The following is a 17,824-nucleotide window of genomic DNA, read 5'->3' on the forward strand; positions in this document are numbered from 1 at the left end:
TTATGTGATCTAAATATTCGCCGTAGACACCATTAAGATTTGAGCTTACAGCACATTCTGCCTGATTAATCACAGCGTTGAAAATTGAAAAAAAAAACTGATGTGAAGTGCTTTATTTACAAGCTTAATTTACTAAAGCAAAAACCATGAAAGATCGTCCTATAGTTCACCCATAACTAAGATGTAGGATATATTGACGGCGAACCCTAATAAAACTCCCACGAAAACATATGCCAACTGCTCAACACTCTTATTGTAAATTCTGCTAGGTACCGCGCTGCTCTGAATGAAGATGGCAATCCGGTAAATTTGATCTTAATAAACACTGAAAGTTTCTAAAGAAACCGTGGTGCTGCGTCGGTGGGGGTAACAAGGTAATTTGGTTATATCAACTAAGTTGAAGTTGTAAATTGGCCACAGTAACGAATAATAAACCTGACGTTTCGAGCGTTAGCCTTTCGTCAAAGCGAATGGAGGAATTGTGGGTTGTATGTGGGCTTATATTCAGAAAGCGGAGCTAAGCCATATTGGTGGGAACATGGCGAAGAGAAAAACACGAATAAATTAGTGGAATGAAAAGCATTCGTTGATACCTGTGGGATTAAGAGTGCCGATTTGAAAGATAAACTTTTGTTCGAGAGTTTTGCGGCTTTCCGTGTTGCCTAAATGTAAGGAAAGACCGTGGATTGCCATATGTTCTTTAGAAAATATTAGTTAAATTAAAGTGTCTAGCGGCTGGTTTTGATGCGTCCTTATCATTCCTCTCTACGTCGCGAAGGTGTTCTCGAAATCGGTCACTTACTCGTCTTCCTGTTTCGCCGATGTATAACTTTTTGCAATAAGTGCAAGTTTTGCAATAGATTACGTTGGTAGAGGTGCACGTGAAGTGATCGGTGATCGTAATGGATCGCTTGGGTCCAGATATTTTCTCAGCGTTGTGAATGAAAGGACAAGTTTTGCATCGTACGCGCGCGCATTTAAAAGTGCCGGGCTAGTTTGACTTAGTTTGGAATGAACTTCTGACCAAACAATTGTCTATGTTTTTGTCGCGTTTGAATGAAATAAGCGGAGGTTGCGAAAAGATAGTGCCAGCCTCTGGATCGTTTTGAACTAATTTAAAGTTTTTTAAGAATAATGGATTTAACTGAGTGGTTGTGAGGGTGAAGCGTGGGAGTGAATGAAATGCGGTCGAAATTTTCCTTCTTTGACGTTTGTAGTGCTGACTGCCGATCAATAAGTTGGGCGCGGTGGTGACCCGTTTGAACGACAGAAACAGGGTAACCACGTTTTTCGAAAAAGTGGCACGTTGACTCTGATTTGTGGGAAAAATCAGAGGCCACTGCATAAATGACGAAGTCTTAGAAACTGAGAATAGGAATGGAATTCTTAACATGAGATGGATGCGAAGATGAATACAACAAGTAACTATGTGAGTCTGTAGGTTTGTAATACACACTAGTGGATAAACCGTTGCCTTCAACTGAAACTTTTCAATTCAAAACTTTTCAATCCCTTCAACCAAATTAAGATCCAAAAACTTGACCAACTTATCGGTCCCCAAATTGCTAACCGCTTAGCACCAGAAAACCTCAAAACCGTAGTTACCATTCCAGAAAATCTTTCACTTTCCGATTAAGAATAATCCGTTCTTAAGTAGTTGTTTGGTTGACCGACCTCTACCAAAAAGAAGCTTTGCGGCAACTTTCTGACACCTCTTTTTATCAAAAGGTTGACAAAGATCTTACTTCCATTAATCAAAACATTGTCAAAAATACGATTGACGAACTCATAGCTAAACAAGAATTGCTGGCCACGGCAAAAAATATCATCATAACTACTCCTAGAACTTCGTGTATTTTCTTTTTACCTAAAATTCACAAACCTAACAACCCAGGTCCGCCCATTGTTTCGGCTTGCAGTTGCCCTACCGAACTTATTTCCAACTATTTAGATAACATTATGGCTCCCATCGTCAAAACTTTACCATCATATATCAAGGACAGCCAACACGCTCTTTAAATTTTTCGCGACTTTAATTTTCTTGGCCAGGACAAAGTTCTTTTCACCATGGACATTACATATCTTTACACTGTCATTCATAATGGCGGAGGTCTTCTGGCCCTCAAACATTTTTTTTTGGATCAACGTACTGTTAAGGAACCTAAATCTGAAACCCTACTTCGCTTAGCTGAACTAGTGCTCACACTTAATTGTTTTTCATTGGGGACAACTTTTTCAAACAAACCAACGGCGCAGCCAATGGGTACCAAAATGGGACCCAGCTATGCCAATCTTTTTTGTAGGTTTTGTTGAACACCAATTTTTTAGCCAATACATTGGCCCAACCCTGAACTATACGGTCGCTAAATCGACGATTGTATCGGCGCTACCTCCTCTACCAGAGAGGAGCTAACCCAATTCATAACCGCAGTCAATCCTTTCACCCAGCTCTAAAATATACCTGGGAAATTTCAGACAACTCTGTATCCTTTTTTAGATTTCAAAGATTCAATCGAAGGCAACGGTTTATCCACCAGTGTGTATTACAAACCTACAGACTCACATAGTTACTTGTTGTATTCATCTTCGCATACATCTCATGTTAAGAGTTCTATTCCCTTTTCTAAGTTTCTAAGACTTCGTCGTTTATATAGTGATGACTCTCATTGTTCCCACAAATCAGAGTCAATGTGCCAGTTTTTCGAAAAAAATGACGTGGTTACTCTATCTTTGTCTTTCAAGGGGGTCACCACCTCGCCCAACTTATTGATCGACAGTCAGCACTACAAACGTCACAGAAGGTAAAATTCCGACCGCATTCCATTCACTCTCACGTTTCACCCTCACAACCACTCAGTTAAATCCATTATTTTTAAAAAAACTTTAAATTACTTCAAAGTGACCCAGAGACTGACACTATCTTTTCGCAACCTCTACTTTTTTCATTCAAATGCGACAAAAACATAGGCAATTGTTTGGTCAGAGGTTCATTCCAAACTAATGTCCAACCCGGCACTTTTAAATGTGCTCGCGGACGATGCAAAACTTGTCCTTTCATTCGCAACGCTGAGAAAATATCGCGACCCAAGCGATCCATTGCGATCACCGATCACTTCACGTGCACCTCTGCCAACGTACTCTATTGCATAACTTGCACTTATTGCAAAAAGTCATACATCGGTGAAACAGGAGAACGAATAAGTGATCGATTTCGAGAACACCTTCGCGACGTAGAGAGGAATGATAAGGACGCATTAAAACCAGTCGTTAGACACTTTAATTTATCTAATCATTATAAACACCATAATCATTCTAAACACTGTATTTCTATTAATTCTATTTTACTGCGATGATCAGAGCTATGACCACTTGCGAAGGAAAAGTGTCGATGTTACAAGAGATCATTAAAACCGGCCTTGACTCTGTTTTGCCGATGAAGCCTGAAATTGTCCACCGAACAGAACCACCAGGGACAAACTCAACTCTTAAGATCATGATTCGAAAGCGACAAGTGGCCTTAGGCCGAGGAGACCGAGCGGAGTTTAACTATCTGAGAAATCTTGTTAATCAAGAACGTAAAAGATGCCGTGTGAAGTACTACGAGTGTAAAGTGCAACATCTAAAGGGATGTTCCCCATGTAAATGGTGGGGCGAAATTAAGAAACTTAGTGGAATCCTTTGGGTCACGTGATAATGTCCTAAAGTCCGCTCGTCACTTAGAAGGCGCTCGTGGTCTATCAACAGATGACCTTGCAAATCACAGCAACACAGCTTTCTTGGGCCCAATCGAGGTTTTTGAACCGCTTACCCACAATCTATCTAGGGGGGATGATTTTGTATCTTCGAGCAGAACTATGAATGATGATTTCTCACCGATATCAGAGTTTTCTATCTTTAGAAAGTTATGCTCTATTAATCCAACTAAGGCACAAGGACCCGACGGTATCCCTGGATGGCTCCTAAAGGAGAATGCGGATCTTTTGGCGCCAGCCATTATAGATATCATGAATGCCTCCCTTTGTGAAGGCCGTTTTCCCTTGTCTTGGAAAGAGGCAGATATCGTCCCTGTCCCTAAACAAAGACCTATCCAAGACATCAGTAAGCACCTTCGCCCTATCTCGCTTACGCCTATCCTTCCAAGATTGCAGAAGATTATATTGTTCATGAATTCGTGTCCACCATTATTCGTCGAGCTTTCGAAAATTTCTAATCCAAGGCTGAAACAGGGTTTCTCAAAGTCAGCCATCCATTCTGGAGTTTTACGACGAAATTTTCGAAAGATTTCTTCCTCGTCCCCCATCCTAATTTCAAGTTCAAAGGGACAAAAGTGCGGTATCAATCGGGACCATTCGGGACAATGCCCGGTCCAATACTTAGAGAATGACTATTGGAACGGCAGTAGAGAATTTTGATTGGTTAATTTTAGTTATTGGACCTCTGACTGCCCGAGTCGTGTAATAAAACAAAATCAGTGAGTAACGGCAAACTGAGAGCAAAAAATCACTGTGGTTAAAAAATACAAATTGTGAGCGCATAACAGGTAATCAGTGTAGTAACAGAAGTAAATGTATGCAGGTCGCAAGCAAACAAATAAAGCTTAATTATGCAAATAGCATGGAAACAACAGTTAAAAATGAACATTGTAAGGAAACGACAATAACTGAATGCACGCCAGCCAAGAGCAAACACTACTTAATGACGAACAGATAATGACATCTAACCGCAAGGAAGCAACAGAAAATAAATGCAGAGTGCAAGCAAACATCAACCAATATAATACAGATGTTTTATGAAGAATTTAATAGCAAATAACCGCGAAACGCAAGTAAACATCAAATAATGAACAAGGTCATAAGTGCCAGCAAACTACAAGTAACAATTGCCTTCCATGAGCAAAAGTCATTCAACACATGAAAGTGAACATCAGCTAATGATGCAAATCGCAATAAAACATCAAGCAATGCATAAAGCTTCACGTGCGAACAAAAATCGGTGAAAAAATCGAACCACAATTAAACATAACTAAAAATATAAAGTTATATAGGCGAGAGAAAATCAGTGAATAAACACGCACGTAAAATAGGTTTCTATGCAGGAGATTAATCATAATAAACACAAACAAACAACAGAAACTGATAGGTGAGAGAGTAAGAGGGTAAATAAACGACAGAAAATAAGGAACCATAAAATAAATTACTGCAAACCACAATTTAAAAATAAGAAATAAATGCGAATCGACAGTAGAGAGCAATAGATATGCAAGTGCAAACTACAAGAAATAATTATGAATAAAATAATATAGACTGCAATCCAACCACAATAATTTATTAAAATTCCATTAGCAAGAAAATACCAATAACGGATGACTTAATAATATAGATCGATTTCTATAGCGCATTTCCATGTAAATGCTCTAATGCGCTTTAAAACACTGTGCCGGGGACTTTTCCAGACTGCCGGCGTCAGTTTACAATTAATAGACGAGAAATTTTACAGATGCCCTCTCCCAACATTCCCAGTAAACAGGCCAGATCACAACACAGTAATCTCGTGATGTGGGTTCTTTAACGTCCCCTGCCGAAATTAACTAATTGATAGGTGTAGGAGACGGGACCTCCGGCTTTACGTCCTTTCCGAGAAGACGAAGCAATGTGAGTGAAGCGTCTCGCTTAAGGACACAACGTCAAGCCCCAGCCAGGACTTAAACCCGGGCCATCTGACCCAGAGTCCAGCGCAACGACCACTGGACTACTCACGCCTCGCTTGTGAAGGATAGGCAAAAATAGTATAAACCGAGTTGGCAACGCAAGCAAGAGTCGGTAAATAACTCAAATCGTGAGCAAACGGCATAAGATCAGCGAGCAAAAAAAAAAAAAAAAACTGCTACTCGTACGAGAAAAGCAGCAATCTTCGAGTTGGAAACCCCAAGCAAGAAATTGTATATGAATGCAAAACCGCACAAAAACAAACGACAGTAGCTAATCACAATACAAAGGACAATTAAACATCGACAAATAAATGCAAACAGGAAGCAAGCAGCGATAAACAAATACTTGTGCGATTAGTTTACCTAAGCCATTCATTTACTAATTTTTCAAATGTTATTATGTAACAGTGTGTATTACATCTGTTCCTCTGCATTCGTGCCTGCAACTCGGCCGCCTTCAACAGCTAACTGTCGGGGCCTGTAACAAAGTAATATAAGGAAATTTAAAAAGGATAAAGCGAAATAAAATTCATGGTTAAAACAGATAACTTACCAGCAAAAAACAAAGAAACTTCAAGTTAACTTTCGCAGGGCAACAAGCCGACGAAGATTTTGATATTCTTCGACGGACCAACGAGCCACATGTACCATGAACATTGACAATCCATTATTGCTTGTGTCTCTTGGGAGGTCTTTTTACATCATAATTGGAATTCCTTCTCTAGCACGAGAATGAAGCGCTGAACCAGAAAACGTTTTCAAAGACCAACGTGTTAGGTCTCCGAAAAAAAAAAGTTTTAGGGTTTCAGTGTTGGGAGAGTTTTGATGGAATCACAGACTTAAAGTCTTTCGACGCACATGAGAGGTCTTAATCTCAAACTTAAATTTATATTTACGTCCAACTCCCACGGGTCCTACGAATATATCGTAAAAGCTTTTTGGTACAGTGTCTTTGATGTATATGATGCGTTGATCGTTAATTTCTCATTTCGATTTTGCTATGGGGACTATAGGAAACAATGACATTTAAACACTAGGTAAATAGCAAAGCTTACAAACAAATAAAAAAAGTCCCTCTAGGTCCCCACGTTTTATAAGTATTCATTTTTGCCTATTGAGACATGTTTTTTTACTGGTTTTTCGGTTTTTGTTCTTTTTTTGCTAGAATGAAAAACATTTGATAAGATATTCGTTTGCTGACATCTGGAACAGTTGGAATACTTCTAAAGAGAAGTAAAGGAATGGGAGAAATTGACACTAGGTATGAAATTCCTGCGCACTTCCTCCATTCTTCCTGTTTTCTCAATGCTTCGTCAAAAAGGACTCGGTTAGATTAGATGACATCAAGAAAGTTCTAATTCCTCCAATGCTCTAATAAATGACTTGCAATTACAAAGTGCGACCTGACAGAACAAGGTCGCACGCTGCTATTACCAGAAATATTCCCGGCCATTGTAAAAACCTAACGAACTAGATCAATCAAATATTTTTAATCTCTAAAGTCTACTGATCCTTGTACTGAGCTTAGTGTTATATCATAGGAACGTTAACCCATTAAATATTGTATCCACTGTATGTGTTTTCCCTTTTTCGCTTTTGCACAACACTACCCTCCCCACAAAGCAGTTAGAGCAAGAAAACTTAGTTTAATTTAATTTGAAATAGTCATTTCACAATAAGAAAAGGTGAAGAAAATTTCATACACTAATTTTTTTACTTCAATGTAGACGTAGATCCAAGTAAATTGAAAAGTCCCCTCTAATTATCGCTTCTTAAAATATTAGTTCAGAAAGGAATAGATATTCATTTGTGCCTCATTATACAATGACATATTTTGTGTCATAGAATAAAACATGCTGAATGTCATGTTAAAGTGCACCTGACCTCTAAATTTTTTTTCACTTAAAAAAGTCTTCCTACTTTGGTGAGCATTTCTTCGAAAAAATTGTTGGATTTGGTTAAACCCTCATTTTTTTATGCCCTGTTGAAGTCGAGATCCGAATGGACCACGACCGCGTAAATGGGGATCTGGGCATAGTAGACTTGTGACGTCACTTCGAGAAGACGCTCAAGAAATTCCAGCCAGACGTCGACCTGTGAAACCCTTTCTAGCACTAGATTCATTCTGCGGCATATTTGCGACCAATATCGATCTAACCTCCCAAACATAACCAGTGAACCATGCAAAATGGCGCGAAATACAGATTGTTGCGTTCTCGAATTGACGTCACATTAGTCGCCAGACTCTTGATCCTTGAAACGCGGTCGTGAGTCAAAATGGCGGTGATTTTAATGTGATTTTCCGTACCTCAACGGGGCACAAAAATTCAAGGATTTGACCAAATCCAACAATTTTTTTCCAAGAGATACTCACCAAAGTATGAAGATTTTTTTAAACCAAAAACAAAAAATATTAGAGGTTAGGGGCACTTTAATGGAGGGAATCCTCAACTCCCACCCTTTGCACCTGTTTCATTTTCCTTTCCAAAGTTAGGGACGTCAATAGTGAAGTGTATAATCGGTAAAAAAACTGGCTCGTCCTGTTTCATGCGACACCCGCGTAGTTAAGCTCACTCCATGTTTTATCATTATAAATTAAAGTTTCCTCTTTACATTTTGTTTCAGAACTATCTTCCTCTTTCCGATTGATATTTTCTGTCACTATCTGTAACTGCAGACAGTACTGTTTCGACCTTCTGGTCCTCATTAGTGCAGCGCTGATGCTAGGATGGGGGAGAACCGATATGGTTACCCCGAACGATCCCACATTTGTGGTATCGTCTAAGCCATGCCAGAGTGCTCAAACTAGGGAAGCCTAGTGCGTGAGCTATGCGCAATGCTAGCGGCAATGACTCACCCCACAGTGCTCAATTTGGACATGAAAGCAGAGCTTTGTATGCCAAAGAGCTATATCTAATATATCTATCTTTTTTTTTATCTTAACTGCGTAGGTGTATACGAGCTTCATGGACGTAATCAAAGCTACTATTTTTGTGGCTATTGCCACAAGAGGAAGGAAAGCCACCTACTGTGTCGAGATGAGTGACTGAGCGAGTGAATTCCGATCTTGACACAATTTTTACCCGTTTTTCCCAGTGCTACTTTATTTTTTCGGAGAATCTCAGTAGTTCGACATCCACACTTGATACACATGAGTTCTCTACTTTTGTGGTTTCTTGATTATAGACCACTTTCATAAATGGCTGCTGGATTAATATTCTTTTGTTTAAATTTAAATTAGCCTTTCTGGCCTCGTTCTCCAGTACAAAATTCAAAAGAATACATTATCTGAAGCGAGGCCAGAAAGGCTAATTTAAATTTAAACAAAAGAATATTAGTCCGGCAGCCATTTATGAAAGTGGTCAATAGCCACTAACACGTGACACTATGGAAGACAGCAAGAAAGCGACAAACATCTTACAATCATTTCAGGATTGTGTGCGATTTAAAAAAACATGTGTAGTCGGTGAATTATAGAAGTTGGGGAATATTTTTTTTTTCTGTGAAGAGAGCATTTTACCGTTCAAATCCACGAATTCATTAGATCCGACGATATGATCTTTTAAGTTATTGCCGTTCGTGACATTTCAAAAGACGATAAGCATCTCAAAATAATTTCACATTGGCATCCACCAAGCATAATTGTCGTGCAAAAGCATTTTCGTTTGTTTAAGGTAAAAATCTGTCAATAAGTTGCATAAAATAAGTGCGAATCCCAATTTGAAAAACTTGCGAATTTTTTGCAAATCGCCAAATTTTGGCCATTTTTCAAAGAACCCGATGTCTCCAAATTTAGGCAAAACAAACATTCGTGTATTTTTTAACCATTTTTCTGTCATAATATGTAAGATACGTCGGAACAAATTCATCGGGAATAAAGTTTAGTCCGCTCTTCTAATTTTGCGTGCGATGGCAAGATTTTCTTCGTCCATCTGACCCTTTTTCTTTCGAAGGAAACGAAGAAGGTCACTTTCTGCCACTCGTTACCCAAGTCCGCTTATTCTGACAGCAATTTAGAGAACATATGGCCTCTACGAGATGATTCTCCTTCGGTTGCAAGTATTGAAGCCAGGACAAGTAGCGCAAGCGTCAACCATAAAGCAAAATCAAAATATAAGCTGGAAAATAAGGATCCGTTCCTCTGTAGCAATTTGGCAATATTTTTCCATTTCTTTTTAGAGTGAGAAGGGTTTGCGATTGACATTTTAAGCAACCAGTAGTTTTGGTCAAAGGATTTTAGTTTAATGCGACGGCTGTCAAACTTTGGAAAGTGCAACTACCAATTTTTGGATTGCCATAAAATTGGAAAATATTTGAATTCGCTTGAAAACAAAAGATTTAGTCCTTCTTTGAATGAAACCTTATTATTGAATTATCCATTGGCTGTTTTCTTATCTTGCTTTTGTTATCGATAGTTTGGAGCAGCTGGCAAACTTTGGGATACCCAGAAAATTTGCATATTGACTTCGAATTTCGATCGACAACCGTGTTGGAGTTGACTACCAAAATAATTCGGGAATTTTTCTTGTGATTTCTGAATAGTATTTGATTCGCATCTTTCCTTTCTTTCTTTGTGGAATGATCTTTAGTTTTCTCTACTTTTCTTTTTTTCTTGCTTTGTGTTCGAAAAAGGTAAAGTCTATTTACAAACCTAGTGGCCTATTAGGCCGGTGCTTAACTTCGGTTTCTTTGTGTTCGAAAACAGAGTATTAAAAATTATTAATCAAGCATTACTTTTGCTTTTCTCCTTTCAAAAAAAAAAAAATGAGATGTATTCAGAGGTTCATGAACAAATACTGAATAAGTCATTCGAATTCGGGCCCCGCGGATTAAGGCTTCTTTTCATGTAAGAGACAAACGAGGAAAACATCGCGAACCCCTCTTTTGAAGTCTGGCTAACCGACTTATTGTCATAAACGGAAGTATCAATTCATCAGCAGGATCTCGTTGATTACGATAAATTAGACAAGTGGACCAACATCTTTACCTATTTCACATCCATAGATATTTTGCTTGCCTCTGTCAACTTAGAATTCCTCCCCCTCAGGCTCAGGTTCAGGCTCGGAAACAGCTGGCGTTCTTTGTAACTTATTTTCAACTCGGGCCCTGAGATGTTTTACTTCCTTGAATCGCATGTTTAGTTTTTCCGAGTTGGAAGTTCACACTTCCCTATTTTGAAAACAGCTTGCATTTTTTAATTCAACGTCATAAAGGGTACATTGCGGAGGTTATGAGGGAAAGCGCCATAAGTCTTCCGCTGACTGGCACTGAATAATTTCATTTCATATTCCGGTAGCATTGCACTGAGGACCACTCATATCATAATGCGTTCACACTAAAAAAACTTAACAGAACGTTTTTTTTTTCTTTGACTTGGTCAAAGAAAATGTTCTTAATGAAAAAAGGGGAACAAAAGGGTTGGTCGTATTTTTCATGCGGTGTCCATAAGGAGTATATGAAATCAAACAATTGCTAAAAAGTAATGAAGTATCAAATTTCTGAATTCATGAAATTTGTTAAGTAAGAAGAAGCATAAAAAATATGTGCTTATATTTTCTTAAGATAGTTAAAAAAAATGTTACGAACGCTGGAAGTCTAAATATTAAGCAGTAGTTGTTGCAAAAAGGAAATTTAAGGCGTGGGATGTTTTCCTTCCCTTCTACGTGCACTAAGCTTCCGCATGACCATAGAAAAAGATCCTTGAAGTTCTTATTATCTAAATTAAGTTGTTGAGCACATAATATGAAAATAACTGCTCAGAAATGACACGAAATATTCTCTTCCTTAAAAAGTGGTTGCCATCGGAGAATATAAATTCAGTTGGCTGAATTTAACTTAGCAGTCTCACTACTTTCAGAAGTTCAAATTTGAGGTAGTTACAACATTCGAACAATGCCTAGTCTAATACTAAGTTCTCTTTGGAGTTTTTTGTTCATGGTATTGGTTTCTAGGAGTCAAACTTTGGGTCGCCCAATCAAATCGATATCGTTCGCAGGTGAATACATTACTATTTCTGTTTCTTTGTATAGAAGTTACATTTTTCTTATACCAGTACGAACATGAAATGATCCTTGTTTCTAGAAATTTAGATCTGGTTTTGTTCTATTCGCACAAGCTTTGAATAACTCAATTTCTTTCTCTTTAACCAATCACATCTTCTTTTTCTCTTTACAGCTAATTGTGCTGAGCTGTACAAGGCTGGCAATACATCCAGCGGTGTCTATACGATTGATCCTGATGGTGTAGGTGCCTTTGATGTGTACTGTGATCAGAGCACAACTGGTGGAGGATGGACGGTGATCCAGAGGAGAATGGACGGATCTGTTAATTTTGATCGGAACTGGTGCGACTACAAGCATGGCTTCGGTAACATGAGTGGGGAGTATTGGTTGGGACTGGACAAGATAAATCGCCTCACTTGGAGAACAAAGAACAAGCTCCGAGTAGATCTGGAATTTAGAGTCAATCAGCAAGTTCACCATCCCTATGCTGAGTACGACTTGTTCGTAGTTGAATCGGAATTGAAAAATTATTCCTTGATTATTGGAGGGGTTTCTGCAGGTAATACTAAGTAACGCTAGGTCAATGCTAAGTGATAATTATTGCCATTCATACCACGTGTGAAAAAAATTAATCAATTTAAAAGCTATATGTTTTGGCGTAGAAAAGAAAACATTTTATACTGAAAGCGATGACACATTGTAGGGATGTCAGATTGTAGAGAAATCTATATTATTTCGCAGCCTTTCGAAACAGTTTTGCACCTACATCAATTTGGCTCTCTGAATTGAGTAAAAAGAAACGGAAGTCGTAATTTCGTCTCCGAAAATTAATGGCAACACGAGCCTCTATTCAGCGGAAACGGAGACTGGAATTGAGCGTTTCCCTTTCCCGAAATATGCATTAAGCAGATATTTTGTGTAGTTTGATCGAGAATGTCTCTGTTCAATAGGCAGAAAGCAGCTGAATGAAAAGCCAGTGATGCTGCAATCAGTGATACCAAAGCGAAACAGATAACTGAATAGTAAAACCTGCCATGAATACCCGACTCACTTTGCACTCTGTTGTTGCCTTTTTTTAACATTTTCGGTTTCTTTTCTTCCTCACTCTAAAGGAGACGCCGGTAATTCTTTTGATGAAAATAACAAGGCTCGATTTTTAACAAGTGAAAGAGACGATCACCAATGCCCTAAGACACTTGGAGCTTGGTGGTATCCCGAAACTGGCTGTGGTAACTCCAACCTTAACGGTGAATTCCAACATGGAGATGGTTTAAGATGGTCACGCTGGAGTAAATCTCAGCCTGGAATCTCAGCCACCAAAGTTGACATGAAGATCAAGCCGGATTGCACAGAATAATTTTTTTGTTGTTGTTTAAGGTGTCATGTGTTTTCAAATATGTTTCAAATATATTTCAAATAAAATTTGACAATCAAACTTATCTGCAATGTGCAAGCTCTTTGGAAGGGTAGATACAGTTTATTAATTGGGTTAGTGGAGAACTAAAACGATGGAGAACTCTGAGGGCACACTCTGATAAGCTACTGAAACTCCCAATATATTTTATTAGTATATACTAAAACAGTGGATAGCGTTGGAGGCGCGCTCTGATTGGCTAGTCAAACTCCGAATATCCCTTGCTATTTACCTCCGAGCAACTCGCGAAAAAGTGGCGTGCCGGTTTGCATCCGTGACAAGCGAATAAATCACTCAAATAACAACGAAGCAGTCCCTAAAAACACAGAGAAAGCGACTAAATTTGGTTTGGCTGTGTTTAGAGGTAATGGTAACCGGGAGTTTATCGATAAAAACCAGTGAAAAAGGTTTTGTTTACAAATGCAAATTAATCTTGCGTAGCCTCACTTGTTTACTTGAAAATCAAAGTTGAATGGTATTTTTTACAGAATGGTTTCAAATACAGAAAGATTTTGCAAAACCATTTGAAGAAATGTCGCCACCAGAGCTAAACAAAATGTCTTCAGAAATTTTATCTGTCAGCGAAAAAACGAGACGGAAGTTTTTACAACAAAAAAATCACTTACCGCGATCCGAGACGCGTTGGATCGTTACGCGCGGGAAAATGTTGAAATGTTTGAATCGTATGAATTAAAATTAATTTTTGGTGGTGTATATTATCTCATTGCTTTAGTATATACTAAAACAACTATTCACCTCAGTGTCGGTGGTTAGCGGTGGATATTTACCGAGCCGCGAAGCGGCTCGGTAAATATCCACCACTAACCACCTCCACTTCGATGAATAGTTGTTAACTATTCACCTCCGATAAACTCGCGCGGGCTTCGCGGCTCAATAAGTATCCGCTACTAGCCACCGACACTGAGGTGAATAATTTTAAAGTAGGAAAACAATTGGACCGACGGAACGCAGCAAGAACCGTGGGTAATGACCGCCCGTGATGACCGTAATGACCGTACTAACAAGAGAGAATTGCAATCATACCCTTCAATATTCTGCAAGTGAAAATACTAATCTGCAGGTTGATCAACATCTGAAGGTGTAGTCTGATCGTCTGAGTGAGTGTAGTCCTGAGAAGGACTGTTGTCAACATCGACGAACGCAAAATGAGAGGTCACTTCTACTTTCTTTCACCCACTGTAAGTTAGGAATAAACAAGTGTTAATTTAATGCTTTTTGGATAGTATTATTACTTATCCTCAATGAGCACTTACAATTGCCAAAGTCGATTAGAATGGTAATTTACGTGTAAAAGAATAATTCTTCAAGGTTAATAACAGATACTCTTATTTCTGCATGTGAAGGCGTTAATAGCGTTTAATCACCAAAAAAAGCCATTCGTCCTGTCTCTTACAACATCCGCGTCGTTGAGCTCACACCACCCTTCTGAACGTCTATACTTTGCTTATTTCAAGTTCGCAATAAGATCAAAACTAACTAAAACTACCAAACTAACCGAAATACAACCAAGCCTACAATTCAGTCACTTATTTCCTACCGTTATTGTCACCCTTTCAAAAAGAAACGAAATAAATATTTCATTCCATATTTCAGCTTTAAGGACGGTGCCTGGCAAAAGAGATATAATTTTTCCCGGTCATTGACTATGCATAATTAATTGGGACCGACTGGAGTCCAATTTGAATTGCATTAAATACTCAGGCTCAAATAGTGCATGGTGTTCTTAAATATGCTGATATCCAGACTAAACATTGATATACATGTAAGGAATTGGTCACTAAATGTGTGAAATTTAAAGGTTGGGAATGTGGACAAGCAAGGGGATCTGTAATCATACAAATGATTAACAAATTCTGACGAACATGAAGCGGGAGTCCGATTGTCAATCACGAACATGGTTACAGATCGAATTGGACGACTCGAAGTTCCATTACCAATTAATCATAATCGTTATAATTTCTCAGAAAAAGAACTGATGACGTTGAATTTTTGATAAGAAGTAAGGATAATACCATCTCCCCATCAATTCCATTTAAATTTAATTTGATGTAAAAAAAGTTAAAAGTACATTTAAAAATATTTCAACTAACAAAAATCAGGGTTTTTACGGTTAACAATGAAAAGTTTGGCCAATTTACGGCGAACGGCCAAGACACAGTCTCCTCTGAATTTAGGTTAAAAAAGTCGATTTATCTCCCACTTTGCCCATGAATCTAAGACTAAACTGAAGTTTGGCGCAAGACAATGGCTGCGGACGGACGGTAAGTTAGTGGTTCTGATGATGATCATGACTCACGTACTCCCAACAAAAACCGAGTCTTGTTCGCTAAACCCTGAATTCTGTGAACTGGAATATCTTCATTTTAATGGTGACAAGTTATCGTGGTCGAATGACCTGGAATCGCTTAAGAATTTCGTGGTTAATTTTTTAAAACTACCAGGGAAGTGGCTGACGCCTGGTAGAAACACGAAACAATTCAAAAGTTCCAACGAAAATGTAACAATTAACTGATATAACAAGAAACAAAAAACTGTGAACTTTCCGGGACGCGATGGCCCTGCTTTAAGGGACAAGTAAGTGGAACTAGAACGAAAGAAGCCGGGAACGTCAACGGATTTGCAAGTCCCTAAACCTTTGGTATGAACCATCACTATCAAAAGAAGCCAAGAGTTGTCACCAAAATAGTCGAATATTGATCGACGATGAGAGTCCGCCAAATTGTACTCAAGATCGACCAAATCCAGAAATTGTGAACGACATCGATGGATTAAAACTTGATTTATTAATACTTCAAAAAAAAGTTGAAGAAAATACAAGGCTTTTGCCCATTATTAATGCCAAATAATATTAATAATAATAATAATAATAATAATAATAATAATAATAACATTTAATATTTATATTGCGCAAATTAACACGTGGATATGATCAAATGCGCATCACAACACTTTTCAGGGGACTTTGGCGGAACTGCATCAGCAGTTTCTAAACAATCGAAGGAAACTTATTGGAAGATGCCCCCTCCCCCCCAATTCCCGGTAAACAGGCCAGACCACATCACAGTAATCTCGTGGGTGGGTTCTTTAACGTCCCCTACCTAACCAAATTAAGGAATTAATAGATGCAGGAGACGGGACCTACGGTTTATTCGTCCTTATCCGAGAAGACTAGAATGTCTATCCATTTCTTAATATTATAGAAAGGTAGCGCATTCTCCTCAGTTATTTTAAGACCTTGAGTGTTGATCCGGCCGGGGCTCGATCCATCGACCTCGACCTCCCACACAACAGTCCAGCGCTCTAACTAATTGAGCTAACCGGGAGGCGGTATATCAAGACGAAAATACTTCTTGTACCGAATTCCTTGATTACAAGAAGAGGTGCGAAACGTTATTATCCTCTGTTTCCAAAAAAGACGATGCAATCAAAGAGTTGGAAGAAATTGTTTGGCCTTTGAGAGCCGCGTTTTGTCATTAGAACAAGAGAATGATTCCCATCATTATGCAAGAAAAGATTGAAGTCGAAAACAACCAGCCAAAGTCAAGTGAATGTTGGGTCCAGGTGGATGAGTCGAGAGGCAAAAATGGAAATGCAAAACGTAGCCAGAAGTCAGTGCGCTCTAATATCACCGAGACTCGAAACAGTTTTTAGCTCCATCGGCAAATTAATGAAGCACAAGTGGATAGGAGAATTGAGGAAGACCGTACCGCAAATAACGATGATAGAAGTTTCAGAAGACCCTTGTGCCGGCCTACCGATGTTACAACACAGAGGACTAACCAATCTGTATCAACCGAGTCGACAAGAAAGCGCGAGCAGACGCAACCTAACCGTCTAAAGAAAGTGATGATTTCCGGAGATTCTGTTCTCAAGCAGCCTAAGATCCTGCGACACCCCTCGTGCTTGTGCTGATGTATATAATCGACCTGGCCACGATGGTTAGCTATCAATCTCCAGCAAAGATTGCGTTATCAACTCTTGTGTGTAGATCTGATGATGAAGCCTTGGCTTCCAAAATAGCTGAGGTGAACACAATTCTCAAAAATTGCTGCACTCAGAAGAGCTGGGGATTCGTTGATCATTCAAACACTTCTATCTCGAACTTAAATCGTAGCGGTCTTCATTTAAGCAAGTCTGGAACCTCTCGTCTTGCCCAGAATTTTATGAATTATTTACACTTAGATTAGGATATTGCCGTCTGGGAATCCGATTTGACTGATGCCCGAACGTGCGATAACATGGGTACGTTCAACTATTCTAGTATTTTGGGGTGAGGTTTGGTCATCGCCTCCCTTAATATTAACAGTTTTCTCTCTCACATTGACGAACTTAGAGTTTTCATGTACGACTCTAAAGTTGATATTCTGTTAATTAGCGAGACTAAATTAGATAAAGCCGTTCATGACAGCGAAGTTTACATACCCAGCTTCATAATAATTACAAAAGACCGTAGAGTAAATGGAAGTGTTTGTATCTATTTACGCACAAATCTTAACTATCGAATAAGTGATGATTTAAACAATGATGACCTCGAGTGCCTTATTGTCGAAATTAGAAAACCACGAAGTTCAGCATTCCTGGTCGGCACCTGGTATCGACCTCCAAACTCTCCGCCTGGACGTTTTAATGAGTTTGATAATGTAATTGACAAAACTGACGCTGAAAATAAGGAATTATTTC

General features: G+C 38.8%; 1 protein-coding gene and 1 pseudogene across 1 annotated transcript; both read left to right on the forward strand.

Annotated features, from left to right (window-relative positions):
* The first annotated feature begins 11,641 nt into the window (after window positions 1-11,641).
* LOC148741111 (ficolin-2-like) lies at window positions 11,642-13,066 on the forward strand. The gene is made up of 3 exons (XM_088763130.1): window positions 11,642-11,702; window positions 11,882-12,268; window positions 12,822-13,066. Exons 1-3 carry the CDS (start codon window positions 11,642-11,644, stop codon window positions 13,064-13,066), a joined length of 693 nt encoding a protein of 230 aa, XP_088619256.1.
* A 2,365-nt stretch (window positions 13,067-15,431) lies between these two features.
* Window positions 15,432-17,381, forward strand: LOC148741112 (uncharacterized; annotated as a pseudogene).
* Window positions 17,382-17,824: the final 443 nt, after the last annotated feature.

The sequence above is a fragment of the Stylophora pistillata genome, chromosome 1, assembly GCF_964205215.1.
Source record: "Stylophora pistillata chromosome 1, jaStyPist1.2, whole genome shotgun sequence".
NCBI lineage: Eukaryota > Metazoa > Cnidaria > Anthozoa > Scleractinia > Pocilloporidae > Stylophora > Stylophora pistillata.